This window comes from Bubalus bubalis, chromosome 1 (assembly GCF_019923935.1).
Source record: "Bubalus bubalis isolate 160015118507 breed Murrah chromosome 1, NDDB_SH_1, whole genome shotgun sequence".
Taxonomy (NCBI): Eukaryota; Metazoa; Chordata; class Mammalia; order Artiodactyla; family Bovidae; genus Bubalus; species Bubalus bubalis.
In genome coordinates, this window is record NC_059157.1 from 90040108 (window position 1) to 90059145 (window position 19038).

A 19038-nucleotide genomic window follows, 5' to 3' on the forward strand; every position below is an offset into this window, starting at 1 on the left:
AAGGTAGTCTAGAAGGGTCTACTAATACAAGCTCTCAACCCCCAACAGAATTTGTGCACCGTCTCCTTGAAGTAAATGAAAACATTTGGAAATAGCATCTTTCTTTTGATATTTCTTGGTACTGGCAGAGGCATCTCAATTTTTTTGCCTCATGAAGAACAGGCTTTGGCCTGGTGATTTTACCATGATCACATGGATTTTTCCATCACAAATGCCCCATTTCTTGACTAAATCTTCACTCTGCCTGAAATGCCTTTGGCCAAAGTTTTAAGTGCATGTGAGGTCATGCTGAACTTCGCAATACTCAAAAAATAATTCAACTATAGGCTGCCTTGTACAGAATAGCGAAAGGAGAATTGGTTTCCTGTGGCTGTCGTAACAAATTGCCACGTACTTAGTGACTTAAAATAACAGAAACTTACTTTCTCATAGTTCTGAAGGCCAGAAGTCCAAAATCGGTTTCACCGGATTGAAATCAGGGTGTCAGCAGGGCCACGCTCTGCTCTAGGGCAGAATCCATTCTTGCTTTTTGAGCTCCTGGTGGCTGCCAGCATTCCTTGGCCTGGGGCCACAGCACTCTGATCTGTCTGTTGTCATACTGTCTTCTCTTCTGAAATCTCTTACAAAGACACTTGTAACTGTATCTGGGGTCCACCTAGATAACCCAGGATATTTTCCCAATCACAAGATTAACTGAATAACACCTGTTAAGTCCATTTTTGCCCTATAAGGTAACACAGGTTTCAGGGATCACATGAATATCTTCTGGAGGACCACTGTGTTTTTTAAAGCCTTAAAAATAGACCAAGTTAATAACATTCAGAAAACTAAGATCATGGCATCTGGTCCCATCACTTCATGGCAAATAGATGGGGAAACAGTGAGAGACTTTATTTTTTGGGGCTCCAAAATCACTGGAGATGGTGACTGCAGCCATCAAATTAATAGACGCTTACTCCTTGGAAGGAAAGTTATGACCAACCTAGACAGCATATTAAAAAACAGAGACATTGCTTTGCCAACGAAGGTCCGTCTAGTCAAGCCTATGGTTTTTCTGGTAGTCATGTATGGATGTGAGAGTTGGACTATAAAGAAAGCTGAGCACCTAAGAATTGACGCTTTTGAACTATGGTGCTAGAGAAGACTCTTGAGAGTCCTTGGACTGCAAGGAAATCCAACCAGTCCATCCTAAAGGAGATCAGTCCTGGGTGTTCACTGGAAGGTCTGATGTTGAAGCTGGAACTCCAATACTTTGGCCACCTGATGTGAAGAGCTGACTCATTTGAAAAAACCCTGATGCTGGGAAAGGTTGAGGGGCAGGAGGAGAAGGGAATGACAGAGGATGAGATGGCTGGATGGCATCACCAACTCTATGGACATGAGTTTGGGTAGGCTCTGGGAGTTGGTTTTGGACAGGGAGGCCTGGCGTGCTGCAGCTCATGGGGTCACACAGTGTCGGACACGACTGAGTGACTGAACTGAACTGACTGAACTGTTCAAACAGTTTTGCAGAGAATTAAAGGTACGGTTGATTAGTTATTAGCTCTCCCATTACCATATCATTTATTTATAAACACAAAGACCATACAATTCAATTTACCCAGGACAGTCTTACTCAAAATTTTTTGGGGTAACTATACAGTCTTCCTGTTTATAAACAGTCTTAAGAAGATGACAATTAGTTGAGGTCTCCTGGGAAAAATGACTATTTACAATTTGAATTTCCATCTACCTGAATTGTGTTATAAAGCCAAAGCTGCTTAGTACTGCACTGAGATCTCTTTTATTCATACCACAAATACCTAAGGATGGTAGGATTTTTCAGACTACAAGACCAAGTGTCTGAAGACTGATCAAAACTCACTGGTGGGGGGGTGGGGGAAAAGCCCTCACTGGTGAAACCAGTTTGAGGATAAGCTGAGCCACAGGGCTTAGGTCTGCCTGGTAAGCTTCCAGGCTGTTGTACAGTACAAGTAAGGTAAAGGTAGGAATAGAGGAAGCTGGTTCTACTACCTGTTACTTAGAGCTTTTGTTTCACCAGGAGGAAGAATGGGACACTCCATCGTTAATACCCAAGACTTACTGTGTTTCATATACAAACATGCCCAATATGTCAAAGTTAGCCTGAGCCCACAAGAGAATGAATTTACCAAATATTATGGTAAATGATTAAACTGCCTATCCTATTTAAAGAATAGATTGAAAAGCTTGAATGTAATATTTATTTGGTGAATTTACATGTGAGGTCATTTACAAAAGAAAAAATACAGACAGATGCAGCTTTCAGCGCAGTTTCAAATATTTTTCAGAACAGGCAATAGTCCGTGAGGATCTGGAATGATAGTATCGAATGGTACATGCTTCAGTTTCCTTTGTGTGTTTTCTACCAAACCCCAAGGGGTAGGAAGAGAAAAAAATATCAGTGTTAATGTAACTACAGCCATGCAAATAAAAACTGTTTTAAGCCAGAGGTTGTTGTTCAGAGATGTAGAACATTTCTGTATTCAGGGGTTATTACAGTAGGTGCTTCATTTAAAAGCTACGATGCAGTGCTCTCCAGTTTCCATTATCCAGGCCATCTTAAATTATGTTCACTGCCCCCACCAATTAGAGGCCTCGCAATACTTCTCAGACTGTGACTTTGGAAAGGAGTCACTTCTAGTAGCTTCTAAAACGATGGCATTTTTGACAAAATCTTTTTGGTTTCAATAGGATAAAGCACCTTTTTAAAGAGGGGTAAAATGCTCATTTACTCCCAACAATGTAAACTCTAATTAGATAACATTTCCAGAAAAGTACAACTGACAGCTTGCTCTTTTATTCTACTCAGACCTAAGTAAACCTCTTCCCACCCTGAATATCTCAAAACCACCATAAATATCTCAAAGGAGGACATTCTTTAAGAACACCCCACCTCCCACCAGAAAAATCCAGCATATAAGAAAAGAATGATCTATCAAAGTGACATGTTGAAAAAACAAAGTGATTGCTAAGGAGGAAGGTGAGGTAAAGATAAGATGAAAGAAACAAAACCCTGCTATCGGTGCCCCCAGTACAGACCTGGACATGCTTAAAGACCAAAGGCGGTTCAAAACTAAGATACATGCCACGTGTCCTCGGCATCTTTGAAAGTACTGGCTCACAATCCCTTAAGTACACATAGCCATAGATAAGAAGCAGTAAACTTGTCACTTCAGGAAATATATGCTTCTAGACATGAGACTTTCATCCTTTTTGAACTGTTAGCCCCCGTTTCTTCACTAGAAATTTTAAGCTAATTACTCATTACATTTCATCTTTATATATATATATATATATAACCAATCTTTGTCTTCTTTAAAAAGTACACTAGTAAATAGTAGTACCTTTAAACAGGAGAAAATAACCATGGGCAATTATAAACACATTTCATCTTACCTCATGCCTGGTCTGCTCTCCCTTGAATACTCAGTCTTCTGCACATACATCAACTAGAATATCTTGCTTCTGCATGATTTACTGTAGGAAAAAGAGCTACTGTAGACTTTAAGAATGATGTACATTATCTATTAGAGTTAAGGGGGTCAAAAGATTTAAGCGTTGCCACCATGTCTAACATTCTGCAGAATCAGAGGCATTGTGCATGCTGACGGACAGTGGTTTAAAGGGTCTCAATTTTGCTGCCGTAAAAACAAAATCCCCACTTAAGCTTTGTTTCCTTCAGAGGACTCAACTGAAAGGGATTAACCAAATCTTAAAAGAATCCTATTTTACAGCATGTACTATGTTAATTAAAAAACCAACATGCTGTAAAACTGTAGAATATTCATATATATACACATACACGCACACAAAGACAAAATCAACCAGCACATATTCACCCTCCCACCCCCTCAGAAAAAAAGTCAAATCAACAAACCAAAGTTTTTATTTGCATGGCCAATTGTCATTTGTACTCTTTGCAACTTTATTTTCATATCCCTTTAACAGGTTCTAAGCTTTTGTTGCACAGGGAATAAAAGCTGCCACACTGCAAACTTTCTTCAACAGCCACTCCCACAACACCTAAACATGAGACAGCTGTAACAAAGGACAACAGCACAAATGGAAACACGAAGTCCCACCATTCAACACAGTTCACAACAGTGTCTTCAGGGTTCGGCTGAAGAGGGGTAAACTTCTAAAAAGAGGGTCATTTCCCTTCCCCCATATTTTATAATGTTGGTGGTTTTAATCCGTATTTCTTTGCAACTTCTGTCTGGGCATGGGCAGCATCACAAAGTGAGTATAGATGAGCCATCTCCATTTCTGATTTGGCCAGGTTAATAGCTTTGTTGAACATGTCAATGGCTTTCTCCATGTTTCCTCTAAAAGAAAAAAAAAAGCACGAAAATTACATGGAGCTGACTTTTAAGTTTCAACCATGATACTAATAAAATGCTTCTTTATAACAAGATGACGCCTATCACACAGAAAACAATGACTGTTAGCTACTATTACAAATACAGGGCTTCCTTGGTGGCTCAGATGATAAAGAATCTGCCTGCAATGTGGGAGACCTGGGCTTGATTGCTGGGTCAGTAGGAAATGGCAACCCACTCCAGTATGCTTGCCTGGAGAGTCGCATGGACAGAGGAGCCTGGTGGACTACGGTCCATGGGGTTGCAAAGAGTTGAACATGACTGAATACTGCCTGCCAAGTCACTTCAGTCGTGTCCGACTCTGTGCGACTGCATAGACGGCAGCCCACCAGGCTCCCCTGTCCCTGGGACTCTCCAGGCAAGAACACTGGAGTGGGTTGCCATTTCCTTCTCCGATGCATGAAAGTGAAAAGTGAAAGTGAAGTCGCTCAGTCGTGTCCGACTCTTAGCGACCCCATGGACTGCAGCCTACCGGGCTCCTCCGTCCATGGGATTTTCCAGGCAAGAGTACTGGAGTGGGGTGCCATTGCCTTCTCTAGACTGAATACTATATGTGCTTATATTATGTCACTTGTGGCCTTTGTTCACAGATAAGAACAGTGAAACTAGAAAAATTCAATGACTTATTTAAAATCCTAATCACATCTGGTTCCTAAATTCTGCTCATTTCTACTCCATCATGAGGCTCCTTTAGAAAGCAGTGATGTAAGCTCAAAGAACATTAAGGGTATTCAGGGACCTTACCTTCACAGATCTGTGCAACCCTTACCAGCATATCGTTAGCCCCCACATCTCTACTCCAGTCACAGAGGTCTTGAGTTCACTCATGTTAACAATGGTCAGATTATTTATTGTTTCTCTGCCTGATTCTAGTCAAATCCTTACCTTTCTAAGGCCCAGTTCAAATACTGACTAGAATATCTTCATGAAAAATATTTTTCCCTTTCCCAGCAGGAATTGGCTGCTCCCTCTCCATTGTTCCCATAATTCTATCATCATTCTATGCACAGTCAGGTGAATATATATGCTTACACCAGTCTTCGTTGGTAAGTCGCTAAGTTTCTTTACAACCCCATGGACTGTAGCATGCTAGATGCCTCTGTTCATGTCCACCGAGTCGGTGATGGTATCTAACCATCTCATCTTCTGCTGCCCGCGTTCTCCACTTGCCCTCAATCTTTACCAGCATCAAGCTCTTTTCCAATGAGTTGGTTCTTCCCATCAGGTGGCCAAAATACTGAAGCCTCAGCTCCAGTCCTTCCAATGAATATTCAGGGTTGATTAGGACTGACTGGTTTAATCTCCTTGCAGTCCAAGGGACTCTCAAGAGTCTTCTCCAGTACCACAGTTCAAAAGCACCAGTTCTTCAGCACTCATCCTTCTTTATGGTCCAACTCTCACATCTATACATGACTACTGGAAAAATTGTAGCTTTGACTCTATCTACCTTTGTTGGCAAAGTGATGTCTGCTTTTTAATAGGTTGTCTACGTTTATCATAGGTTGTCTAGGTTTGTCATAGTTTTTCTTCCAAGGAGCAAGTGTCTTTTAATTTCATGTCTGCAGTCACTGTCCACAGTGATTTTGGAGTCCAAGAAAATAAAAACTGTCACTGCTTCCTTTTTCCCCTTCTATTCGCCATGAAGTGATGGGACCAGATGCCATGATCTTAGTTTTTTGAATGCTGAGTTTCAAGCCAGCTTTTTCATCTCCTCTTTTCCCCTTCATCAAGAGGTTCTTTAGTTCCTCTCCACTTTCTGCCATTAGAGTGGTATCATCTGCATATCTGGGGTTATTGATATTTCTCCTGGGAATCTTGATTCCATCTTGTGACTCATCCAGCCTAGCATTTTTCATGAGGTACTCTGCATATAATAAGCAGGGTGACAATATATAGCCTTGTATTCCTTTCCCAATTTTGAACTAGTCAGTTGTTCCATGTCCGGTTCCAACTGTTACTTCTTGACCTGCATACAGGATTCTCAGGAGACAGGTAGGGTGCTCTAATATTCCCATCTCTTTAAGAATTTTCCACGGTTTGTTGTGATCCACACAGTCAAAGGCGTTAGTGTAGTCAGTTAAGCAGAAGTAGATCCTTAATGGACACCTTTCAATTCCCAGAACCAAGTACAATGCTTGGTAACTATTATCCATTTTTTGAATAAATGGATGCATACGTTTTGTCAAAAAACACAAAATTTACCTCTTACAGTCTGTGACTAGGCTTTATATACCTACTAAGAAGCAAGAGCTGTTTTAAAGTAGCTAGTATTGGATATGTATACATGCATACATGCCTGTAATCTTACAATAAATATTAAGTCCCCACTATAAATATAACGGGCTTTCCTGGTGGCTCAGATGGTAAAGAATCTGCCTGCCATGCAGGAGAGCTGAGTTTGATCCCAGGGCTAGGAAGATCTCCTGGAGAAGGGAACAGCTACCCACTCCAGTATTCTTGCCTGAAGAATTTCAAGAACAGAAGAGCCTGGAGCGCTATAGTCCGTGCGGTCACAAAGAGGTGGACATAACTGAGCAACTAACACACACACATATATATGACAGTTAAACTCTAAGAAGTAAAATGTACCTCTGGGTGACTGTAGTTAATCTCCTGCTACATATATTGATATGGTGCATAATAGACAATTAAAAAAATAACTAATAGTTCATGTTCAGATATTAGGTAGACAGAAGACTTGCTAAATCTTATATTAACCAGCAATTTCATTCATTAACATTTATCTATTTGTAAAGCAGGATTTAGAATGGATTTCTTAAAGTACATTTCAAACACAATTCATCAAACTCCATAAATCAGGGGCCCTTAACCCAGGCTCTATGAACAACTTAAGTGCAGAGAGTTTCCATATATGCATTATTCTAGGAAAAGTCCACATCTCTGCTCAAAAGATTAAGAACTACTACCCAATCATATTTTAGCATAAGAATATTTTATTCACATTAACTGGAAATTAAGAAATAATTTAATATTTATATGCAACTGTCAGAATGGTTCAAAAGATCACAAAAATTTTCATCAGCCTATATATATGTGTATATATGTGTGTATATATATATATGTATATATATATATACATACACACACACATACATTCTGCTTCCTCTGGAGCTGAGACAGAAGAGGACTCCAGGAGTGACTGAATGTTATTAAGACAACTCCTACTGGTTCCTGACAAGTGATGGTGGGAAGATCAGCTACTTTCGGCATCAGTGAAATATGGGTTCATCTCCTCTTTCTACTACTGGCTCACGATGTCACCTTATTAATTTAACCAGTCTAGGAATAAAAAGATGGGCACAATAAAGGGCAGAAGAGGTATGGACCTAACAGAAGCAGAAGATATTAAGAAGAGGTGGCAAGAATACATAGGAAAACTATACAATAAAGACCTTCATGACCCAGATAATCAGGATGGTGTGATCATTCACGTAGAGCCAAACATCCTGGAATGTGAAGTCAAGTGGGCCTTAAGAAGCATCACTACAAACAAAGCTAGGGGAGGTGATGGAATTCCAGTTGAGCTCTTTCAAATCCTAACAGATGATGCTGTGAAAGTGCTGCACTCAATATGCCAGCAAATTAGGAAAACTCAGCAGTGGCCACAGGACTGGAAAAGGTCAGTTTTCATTCCAATCCCAAAGAAAGGCAATGCCAAAGAATGCTCAAACTGCCACACAATTGCACTCATCTCACACGCTAGTAAAGTAATGCTCAAAATTCTCCAAGCCACACTTCAGCAATATGTGAACCGTGAACTTCCTGATGTTCAAGCTGGTTTTAGAAAAGGCAGAGGAACCAGAGATCAAATTGCCAACATCTGCTGGATCATGGAAAAAGCAAGAGAGTTCCAGAAAAACATCTATTTCTGCTTTATTGACTATGCCAAAGCCTTTAACTGTATGGATCACAATAAACTGTGGAAAATTCTGAAAGAGATGGGAATACCAGACCGCCTGACCTGCCGCTTGAGAAATCTGTATGCAGGTCAGGAAGCAACAGAACTGGACATGGAACAACAGACTGCTTCCAAACCAGGAAAGGAGCACGTTAAGGTTGTATATTGTCACCCTATCTGTTTAACTTATATGCAGAGTACATCATGAGAAACGCTGGGCTGGATGAAACACAAGCTGGAATCAAGATTGCCGGGAGAAATATCAATAACCTCAGGTATGCAGATGACACCACCCTTACGGCAGAAAGCAAAGAACTAAAGAGCCTCTTGATGAAAGTGAAAAATGAGAGTGAAAGTTGGCTTAAAACTCAACATTCAGAGAACTAAGATCATGGCATCTGGTCCCATCACTTCATGGCAGATAGATGGGGAAATAGTGGAAACAGTGGCAGACTTTATTTCTGGGGGCTCCAAAATCACTGCAGATGGTGACTGCAGCCATGAAATTAAAAGAGGCTTGCTCCTTGGAAGGAAACATATGACCAACCTAGACAGCATATTAAAAAACAGAGACATTACTTTGCCAACAAAGGTCCATCTAGTCAAAGATGTGGTTTTCCCAATAGTTATGTACAGATGTGAGAGTTGGTCTACAAAACTGGGCGCCGAAGAATTGATGCTTTTGAACTGTGGTGTAGAAGACTCTTGAGAGTCCCTTCGATTGCAAGGAGATCCAACCAATCCATCTTAAAGGAAATCAGTCCTGAATATTCACTGGAAGGACTGATGCTGAAGCTGAAACTCCAATACTTGGCCACCTGATGTGAAGAACTGACTGATTTGAAAAGACCCTGATGCTGGGAAAGATTGAAGGTGGGAGAAGGGGATGACAGAGGATGAGATAGTTGGATGGCTTCACTGACTCAATGGACATGAGTTTGAGTAAATTCTGGGAGTTGGTGATAGACAGGAAGGTCTGGCTTGCTGCAGTCCATGGGGTTGCAAAGAGCTGGACACGACTGAGTGACTGAACTGACTGACTGAGGAATCAGTTTCTATACTCTTCAATTAAATTGAGGACCATATAATCTCAACCTTTATAAAGACAGATAAAAATCAACTGAAATATTTGAAAAGCACCTAAAGTTCAGTACCTGGCCTAGAGTAGATACTCAAATGGATGACAATGCCAGTGTCAAGATGGCATACTACATTAAAGTCTATGGCATACGCAGGTGTCATCTGTTAATGGTGAATCTCAAGTGCAACTCTGGATAAACATTTACAGAAATCAAGAAGTTATGAAAAAGTCAGAACTGCAAAAATCTTACCCAACTCCCTGATTTGAAAGAAAACTTGAGGGCTCAGAGGTGATGGTACAAGTTCCCCAGCCACTTGGCTGTAGCAAGATCTATGTCTTTGGGCATATGGCTGCCAAGCCTCATGCTACACTGCACTGCCTACGTACAATGCAGACATTTCCCCCTCCAACAGGAATGATACAGGTGACAGGAGGCACAACCATACACCAGCTGTTTAAGATCAAGCTTCCCTTTTAATGCATATGCTTGACTTAAACAACTTTTATAAGTTTGATTTTTAAATTGAAAAAATATGAAACCAAGCAAATCAAAGTTGTATAGTTTCAAGGGACTCTTGCCTCCAAAGGCATGTTTAAGACTTAGAAATGCAATGAATAATGACAATAACCTATCTATAATGAAAAAAAACAAAAAGATAAATATCTATGGAGCTTCCTTAACTTTCCTAAGGACAGACTATAGACGTTACCTTTGTACTTCAATAGTTCCCATGGTTTCATATGCAAAATCACATTTATTGTCAATTTCAATAGCCTTGCTGATAAGCTCCAAACCTTTATCCAGATCTTGCTTCCACTGAAGTTGAAGTAAACTGCAAATGCAAAACAGCAGTCAGATGTGACCATGGCCCAATATCAATTCTGCTCTCAGTGAATTTATAATTTAATCAATAAGGAAAAACAAAACCTAAAACAGTATAATCAGCATCAAATCGGGTTTTTCTCCCTCAACTTATAGCGGTTTTGTAGTCTAAATTCCTTATTATAATGGTCTAAGCTCTATTATTAACTTCCTTTGCACAGCTTAATGTTTTAATTTGTATAATTTCAGTGAAGTTTTAAAAATGATAAGTATACTAGAACAGGAAAAACCTATTTATGTGTCTCCTATTTTGATACAAGTAACATTTGACAGGATGTTCAGAACTGAAATCCTTAAGCTAGAGTGCAAGTAGCACATTTACTAATTATTGTATAATAATAAACATTATTAAAAAATAAAAGTTAAAAAAAAGTAACAGTGAAGCATTCATAGCAATGAAGAAATTTTTCAATTAGCTCACTGACTCTACCACAGTCCCCGTTTCTCAGTGAGCAAAACAATTTCATTTTATTACTATGCAAGCAATTTAGCTTTTTTACTGAAACAAACAGACCCCCAAAATACATACCCTTTATGAACATATGTTGTGGCATTATCTGGTTCCAAATTAATACATTTATCATACATTTCATCAGCTTTGCCAAACTGCTGTTGATCTGTTAATGCCTATGTGAAGAGATACTTGAGTTAAATTTAGGTAACTGTATCCCTAAGGAGTTATAACTATATGTTGCTTATTAATCATTAAAATTTACTTCATTTAACCATTCATAACCAAATTACTGTTTTGAGGTGACTGTTGTTTAGTTGCTCAGTCGTGTCTGGCTCTTTTGCAACTCCATGAACTGTAGCCCGCCAGGCTCTTCTGTCCATGGAATTTTCCAGGCAAGAATACTGGAGTGGGTAGCCATCCCCTTCTCCAGGGGATCTTCCTGACCCAGGGAGTCTCCTATGTCTCCTGCATTGGCAAGTGGATTCTTTACCACTGATGCCACCTGGGAAGCCCTGTTTAGGGTATTAAATTTAATTTAAAATGTTAACCCTAAAAACAATACTTATTTGGAAGGATAAATTCAGGTAGGTATGTTAATGGTTATCAGAGTCAATCCTTAAAAATAATTGGTGAAAGAAAAAAAGCTACAATCAACTTTAAAGGCAAATCCCATGGCACAAATGGAAGGCTTGGTTACGTGGAGACGAGACCATGCTCAAACTGTAACTCTGAGAGTTAGCCGGCATCTAAGCTCAAGCTTCCGAGTTCAAAGCAAAAGGTCATACTATGTAACTAAAATATAACTCCCTCTAAATATATATAAATTAAAAGTTGCAAACATCAGAAGAGGGACCAAAAGACAGAAATTTAGTGCAAACAGACATAATAGTGCTAGTGCTGGTAAGACAATGCTCAAGGAAGCCAAAACCTATTTTGAAGTTAACACAATGACGGAGAAATATACAATTATGAAACCTCTGCTAAAGAGTTTAATGTTGGTTTCTTTAAAAGCTACTTTACTCTTTTAGCTGCTTATAGAAATCTGAACCAAAAACGCCTTTCTGAATTTCATTTCAGTGATGAGGATGGTTACCTTCTGGTTTGTTTCGAATTAAATCCTAAACACAAGTGTACTATTCAGTACATATGTCATAAAATTGTGTGTGTTCATCTCACTTTAATTTCTGTACATGCTATAAAATTTTATATATTATAGTACTCAGATGACCATTATATCTACTACTGTGGGCAAGAATCCCTTAGAAGAAATGGAGTAGCCATCACAGTCAACAAGAGACTGAAATGCAGTACTTGGATGCAATTTCAAAAGCAACAGAATGATCTCTGTTCATTTCCAAGGCAAACCATTCAATATCACGCTAATCCAAGTCGATGCCCCAAACGGTAATGCTGAAGAAGCTGAAGTTGAACATTTCTATGAATACCTAAAAGACCTTTTAGAACTAACACCCCCAAAAGATGCCCTTTTCATTATAGGGGACTGCAATGCAAAAGTAGGAAGTCAAGAAGCACCTGGAGTAACAGGCAAACTTGGCCTTGGAGTACAGAATGAAGCAGGGCAAAGGCTAATACAGTTCTGCCAAGAGAACGCACTGGTCATAGTAAACACCTTCTTCCAAAAACACAAGCAAAGACTCTACACATGGACATCACCAGATGGCCAACACCGAATCAGATTGATTATATTCTTTGCAGCCAAAGATGGAGAAGCTCTATACAACCAGCAAAAACAAGACTGGGAGCTGACTGTGGCTCAGATCATGAACTCCTTATTGCCAAATTCAGACTTAAATTGAAGAAAGTAGGGAAAACCACTAGACCTTTATGACCTAAATCAAATGCCTTACGATTATACAGTGGAAGGGAGAAATAGATTTAAGGGACTACAGCTGACAGACAGCGTGCCTGATGAACTACGGACGGAGGTTCGTGACATTGTACAGGAGACAGGGATCAAGACCATCCCCAATAAAAAGAAATGCAAAAAAGCAAAATGGCTGTCTGAGGAGGTCTTACAAATAGCTGTGAAAAGAAGAGAAGCATCTATGTTCATCAGTGATATTGGCCTGTAGTTTTCTTTTTTTGTGGGATCTTTGTCAGGTTTTGGTATTAGGGTGATGGTGGCCTCATAGAATGAGTTTGGAAGTTTACCTTCCTCTGCAATTTTCTGGAAGAGTTTGAGCAGGAGAGGTGTTAGCTCTTCTCTAAATTTTTGGTAGAATTCAGCTGTGAAGGCGTCTGGACCTGGGCTTTTGTTTGCTGGAAGATTTTTGATTACAGTTTCAATTTCCGTGCTTGTGATGGGTCTGTTAAGATTTTCTATTTCTTCCTGGTCGAGTTTTGGAAAGTTGTACTTTTCTAAGAATTTGTCCATTTCTTCCACGTTGTCCATTTTATTGGCATATAATTGTTGATAGTAGTCTCTTATGATCCTTTGTATTTCTGTGTTGTCTGTTGTGATCTCTCCATTTTCATTTCTAATTTTATTGATTTGATTTTTCTCCCTTTGTTTCTTGATGAGTCTGGCTAATGGTTTGTCAATTTTATTTATCCTTTCAAAGAACCAGCTTTTGGTTTTGTTGATTTTTGCTACGGTCTCTTTTGTTTCCTTTGCATTTATTTCTGCTCTAATTTTTAAGATTTCTTTCCTTCTACTAACCCTGGGGTTCTTCATTTCTTCCTTTTCTAGTTGCTTCAGGTGTAGAGTTAGGTTATTTATTTGACTTTTTTCTTGTTTCTTGAGGTGTGCCTGTATTGCTATGAACTTTCCCCTAGGACTGCTTTTACCGTGTCCCACAGGTTTTGGGTTGTTGTGTTTTCATTTTCATTCGTTTCTATGCAAATTTTGATTTCTTTTTTGATTTCTCCTGTGATTTGTTGGTTATTCAGCAGTGTGTTGTTCAGCCTCCATATGTTGGATTTTTTAATAGTTTTTCTCCTGTAATTGACATCTAATTGTACTGCATTGTGGTGGCACAAAGACAGAAATATAGATCAATGGAACAAAATAGAAAGCCCAGAGATTAATCCACGCACATATGCACACCTTATCTTTGACAAAGGAGGCAAGAATATACAATGGATTAAAGACAATCTCTTTAACAAGTGGTGCTGGGAAATCTGGTCAACCACTTGTAAAAGAATGAAACTAGAACACTTTCTAACACCATACACAAAAATAAACTCAAAATGGATTAAAGATCTCAACGTAAGACCAGAAACTATAAAACTCCTAGAGGAGAACATAGGCAAAACACTCTCCGACATACATCACAGCAGGATCCTCTATGACCCACCTCCCAGAATATTGGAAATAAAAGCAAAAATAAACAAATGGGACCTAATTAACCTTAAAATCTTCTGCACATCAAAGGAAACTATTAGCAAGGTGAAAAGACAGCCTTCAGAATGGGAGTAAATAATTGCAAATGAAGCAACTGACAAACAACTAATGTCAAAAATATACAAGCAACTCCTACAGCTCAACTCCAGAAAAATAAATGACCCAATCAAAAAATGGGCCAAAGAACTAAATAGACATTTCTCCAAAGAAGACATACAGATGGCTAACAAACACAGGAAAAGATGCTCAACATCACTCATTATCAGAGAAATGCAAATCAAAACCACTATGAGGTACCATTTCACGCCAGTCAGAATGGCTGCGATCCAAAAGTCTACAAGTAATAAATGCTGGAGAGGGTGTGGAGAAAAGGGAACCCTCTTACACCGTTGGTGGGAATGCAAACTAGTACAGCCACTATGGAGAACAGTGTGGAGATTCCTTAAAAAACTGGAAATACAACTGCCTTATGATCCAGCAATCCCACTGCTGGGCATACACACTGAGGAAACCAGAAGGGAAAGAGACACGAGTACCCCAATGTTCATCACAGCACTGTTTATAATAGCCAGGACATGGAAGCAACCTAGATGTCCATCAGCAGATGAATGGATAAGAAAGCTACGGTACATATACACAATGGAGTATTACTCAGCCATTAAAAAGAATACATTTGAATCAGTTCTGATGAGGTGGATGAAACTGGAGCCTATTATACAGAGTGAAGTAAGCCAGAAAGAAAAACACCAATACAGTATACTAACGCATATATATGGAATTTAGAAAGATGGTAACAATAACCCTGTGTACGAGACAGCAAAAGAGACACTGATGTATAGAACAGTCTTATGGACTCTGTGGGAGAGGGAGAGGGTGGGAGGATTTGGGAGAATGGCATTGAAACATGTAAAATATCATATATGAAATGAGTTGCCAGTCCAGGTTTGATGCATGATACTGGATGCTTGGGGCTGGTGCACTGGGACGACCCAGAGGGATGGTATGGGGAGGGAGGAGGGAGGAGGGTTCAGGGTGGGGAACACATGTATACCTATGGCAGATTCATTTTGATGTTTCGCAAAACTAACAGAATTATGTAAAGTTTAAAAATAAAATAAAATAAATTAATAAAAAAAAAAAAGAAGAGAAGCAAAAAGCAAAGGAGAAAAGGAAAGATATAAGCATCTGAATGCAGAGTTCCAAAGACTAGCAAGAAGAGATAAGAAAGCCTTCCTCAGTGATCAGTGCAAAGAAATAGAGGAAATCAACAGAATGGGAAAGACTAGAGATCTCTTCAAGAAAATAGAGATACCAAGGGAACATTTCATGCAAAGATATCTTGGGCTCAATAAAAGACAGAAATGGTATGGACCTAACAGAAGCAGAAGATATTAAGAGGTGGCAAGAATACACAGAAGAGTACAAAAAAGAGCTTCACGACCCAGATAATCATGATGGTGTGATCACTCACCTAGAGCCAGACATCCTGGAATGTGAAGTCAAGTGGGCCTTAGGAAGCATCACTAGGAACAAAGTTAGTGGAGGTGATAGAATTCCAGTTGAGCTATTTCAAATCCTGAAAGATGATGCTGTAAAAGTGCTGCAGTCAATATGCCAACAAATTTGGAAAACTCAGCAGTGGCCACAGGACTGAAAAGATGAGTTTTCATTCCAATCCCAAAGAAAGGCAATGCCAAAGAATGTTCAAACTACGCACAATTGTGCTCATCTCACAAGCTAGTAAAGTAATGCTCAAAATTCTCCAAGCCATGCTTCAACAATATGTGAACTGTGAACTTCCAGATGTTCAAGCTGGATTTAGCGAAGTCAGAGGAACCAGAGATCAAATTGCCAACATCTGCTGGATCATCGAAAAAGCAAGAGAGTTCCAGAAAAACATCTATTTCTGCTTTATTGACTACGCCAAAGCCTTTGACTGTGTGGATCACAACAAATTGTGGAAAATTCTTCCAGAGATGGTAATACCAGACCACTTGACCTGCCTCTTGAGAAATCTGTATGCAGGTCAGGAAGCAACAATTAGAACTGGACATGGAACAACAGACTGGTTCCCAATAGGAAAAGGAGTACATCAAGGCTGTATATTGTCACCCTGCTTATTTAACTTATATGCAGAGTATATCACGAGAAATGCTGGGCTAGATGAAGTACAAACGGGAATCAAGATTGCCAGGAGAAATATCAATAAACTCAGATATGCAGATGACACTACCCTATGGCAGAAAGTGAAGAAGAACTAAAGAGCCTCTTGATGAATGTGAAGGAGGAGAGTGAAAAAGCTGGCTTAAAACGCAACATCCAGAGAACTAAGATCATGGCATCTGGTTCCATCACTTCATGCAGATAGATGGGGGAAAAGTGTAAACAGTGGCTGCCTTTGTTTTCTTGGGCTCCAAAATCACTGCAGATGGTGGCTGCAGCCATGAAATTAAAAGACGCTTACTCCTTGGAACGGAAGTTATGACCAACCTAGACAGCATATTAAAAAACAGAGACATTACTTTGCCAACAGAGGTCCATCTAGTCAAGATTATTGCTTTTCCAGTAGTCATGTATGGATGTGAGAGTTGGACTATAAAGAAAGCTGAGTGCCAGGGAACTGATGCTTTTGAACTGTGGTGTTGGAGAAGACTCTTGAGAGTCCCTTGGATTGCAAGGAGGCCAACCAGTCCATCTTAAAGGAGATCAGTCCTGAGTGTTCATTGGAAGGACTGCTGTTGAAGCTGAAACTCCAATACTTTGGCCACCTGATGCGAAGAGCTGACTCATTTTACAAGACCTTGATGCTGGGAAAAGATTGAAGGCAGGAGGAGAAGGGGACGACAGAGGATGAGATGGTTGGATAGCATCACTGACTCAATGGACATGAGTTTGGGTAAACTCCGGGAGTTGGTGATGGACAGGGAGGCCTGGCGTGCTGTGGTCCATGGGGTCACAGAGTTGGACACGACTGAGCAACTGAACTGAAAACTGACAGTACATGCTTTCACAATTAATAAGTCAGCATGCAGTCAGCAAACAATGTATCATTTGTTTAATTGTCATTCTGTCTAGGAATTAAAGACTGAATAGATAAGATTTCAAACTGAGGTTGAAGAGTTCCTGGGTTGTACTTCATATCCCAGAATTTCAACCCTATGCAGGGGTGTGTAGGACTTTTACAGAAATGATCCAACACAAATCAGTCTTCTCACAGTCCCTCTCAATAATCCCTGAAAAGGAAAGTTTTACCTCTGTGGAAATTTTCTTATAACTTGACTAATGATAGCATGAAGGAAATCAGAAACAAATCAATAAACCTTAAGGATGTTTGGAGGTAGGAATCTACCATGGATGGTCATATTTAAGTGCTTCCTGTTTCTGTGATGTTTGGGAGGTTAAGGAAGAAGGAGGGACAAATTCTTTAGGCTAAAAAGAAAAGACAAAATATATAGACTTTTGAGATGGCTGGGATTTGAGATACCACAAGCAGCTTTTAACTTAAGATTAAGCCACAGCCATTCAGATATCATTTAGTTAGAGGGAAAACTCTTTAACTATGGGAATAAGAAGCTAATCATTTTCATCTAAATGGATGATTTAAAGTTAATAATTTTTTAAAGAGTTCAAACTGATTAAAAGTGAAAATAATGCAAATTTAAATCCAATTTTCCAAATAGTTTCAATCCTAAGTCAAGGAAAGCGTCAAGAATTTTGGACAAATCATAGTTTAAAATAAGCTGTTATAGACTAACCATTTAAAAGAACAGTAATCAAATAGAAAGAAAACTTTTTCCAGGGACATTTTCCCCACCAACTGCATGCAGTAAATTTTCCTAAAGTAATTAAATTTTTATAAATCCAACTGAAATGAAAACATGAGGGAAATGCTCTATTAAAGCTTCCCTAGATTACAAGTTTAGGGCCACAGTTTTCAAATTATGTAACACAGAAAAGAAGCCCCATTGAGGTGATTCAGGACCATCCTGAACATCCTGAGAACCCGGAACAAAGTCGTTTGCTTCCACAGAAGCTACAACAAGATCATTGTTTTCTGATTTCCACTCTAGGATTCAGGATATAAATGCAGTTCTTTACAGAACTGGCAACTGAAAAAATACGAAAAATGACATTTACCTGGGCATATAGTGCATAGCCTTCAGCACACCTTGGAAATTTCTTTATGACCTCTTCAAAACCTTTCATAGCTGCTTGGATTTGTGAAGAATTGTTTCCTGTATATGCCTGGCGATACTGTGTAAAAAATCAACAGAGGCCTGTCTAATCAAGAACTCAAAAACTCAGGAAATGTTAACATATTATAATGGTCACACAAAATTACATAAATATTTCCAGAAAAGCAGGTAATTTGCTAACATAATTTGCTGCGTCTAAAAGGGTTCCACAGGAATATCTGCAGAGCAGGGACTCAAAGTCTATGTACAATCAGGGCTTCATTGCCACTATATAATTTCCAGATGCTCAATATCCTAGCAGACAGACTAACTTGAAGTTAACTTCGCATATAAATAGGGGAATATTAAACTCAAAGAAATTTATTATCATTTTACTAAAAGCATTATAGTATCCTTCATCTGATAACATTTTCACTTGTTTGTAAACTGACTTTTTTCTTTCAAAGGAAAATTCTTTTAGGTCTCAGGGTATGGGGCTAATTGGAAATATCTCCTCTCATTAGAAATGGTCTTATTTTACCTGATTTTCAACTTTGTGTTTCTGAATAGCTCTACAAAGGTGAAATGAGAGGTACATTATATGGTGTCATGATTGCCAAGTATTTCCTTGAAATGCTTTTGTTCTTTGTACTGGCTTATGGTAAAGAGCAGGGAGAAGAGCGGTGTTTAGGGGGCACATAAAATCAGGGACAAACATCTATCAGGATGAACCAAATAAAGCACCCAGAGAAATACTGAAGC

At 39.2% G+C, this 19038-nt stretch overlaps 1 protein-coding gene across 2 annotated transcripts in view; it reads right to left on the reverse strand.

Annotated features, from left to right (window-relative positions):
• Positions 1-2208: 2208 nt before the first annotated feature.
• Positions 2209-19038, reverse strand: part of TOMM70 (translocase of outer mitochondrial membrane 70) — a 42365-nt gene continuing 25535 nt past the window's right edge. Inside the window, exons 9-12 of one of the 2 annotated variants that reach the window (XM_006058734.4) lie at positions 18239-18355; positions 10813-10910; positions 10111-10233; positions 2209-4346 (exon numbers count right to left, since the gene is read on the reverse strand). In XM_006058734.4, coding sequence (XP_006058796.1) covers positions 4193-4346; positions 10111-10233; positions 10813-10910; positions 18239-18355 — 492 coding nt within the window. In that variant the 3' untranslated portion in view covers positions 2209-4192. The remainder of the gene's footprint in view (positions 4347-10110; positions 10234-10812; positions 10911-18238; positions 18356-19038) is intronic. The other variant, XM_025282583.3, reaches the window with a different exon arrangement.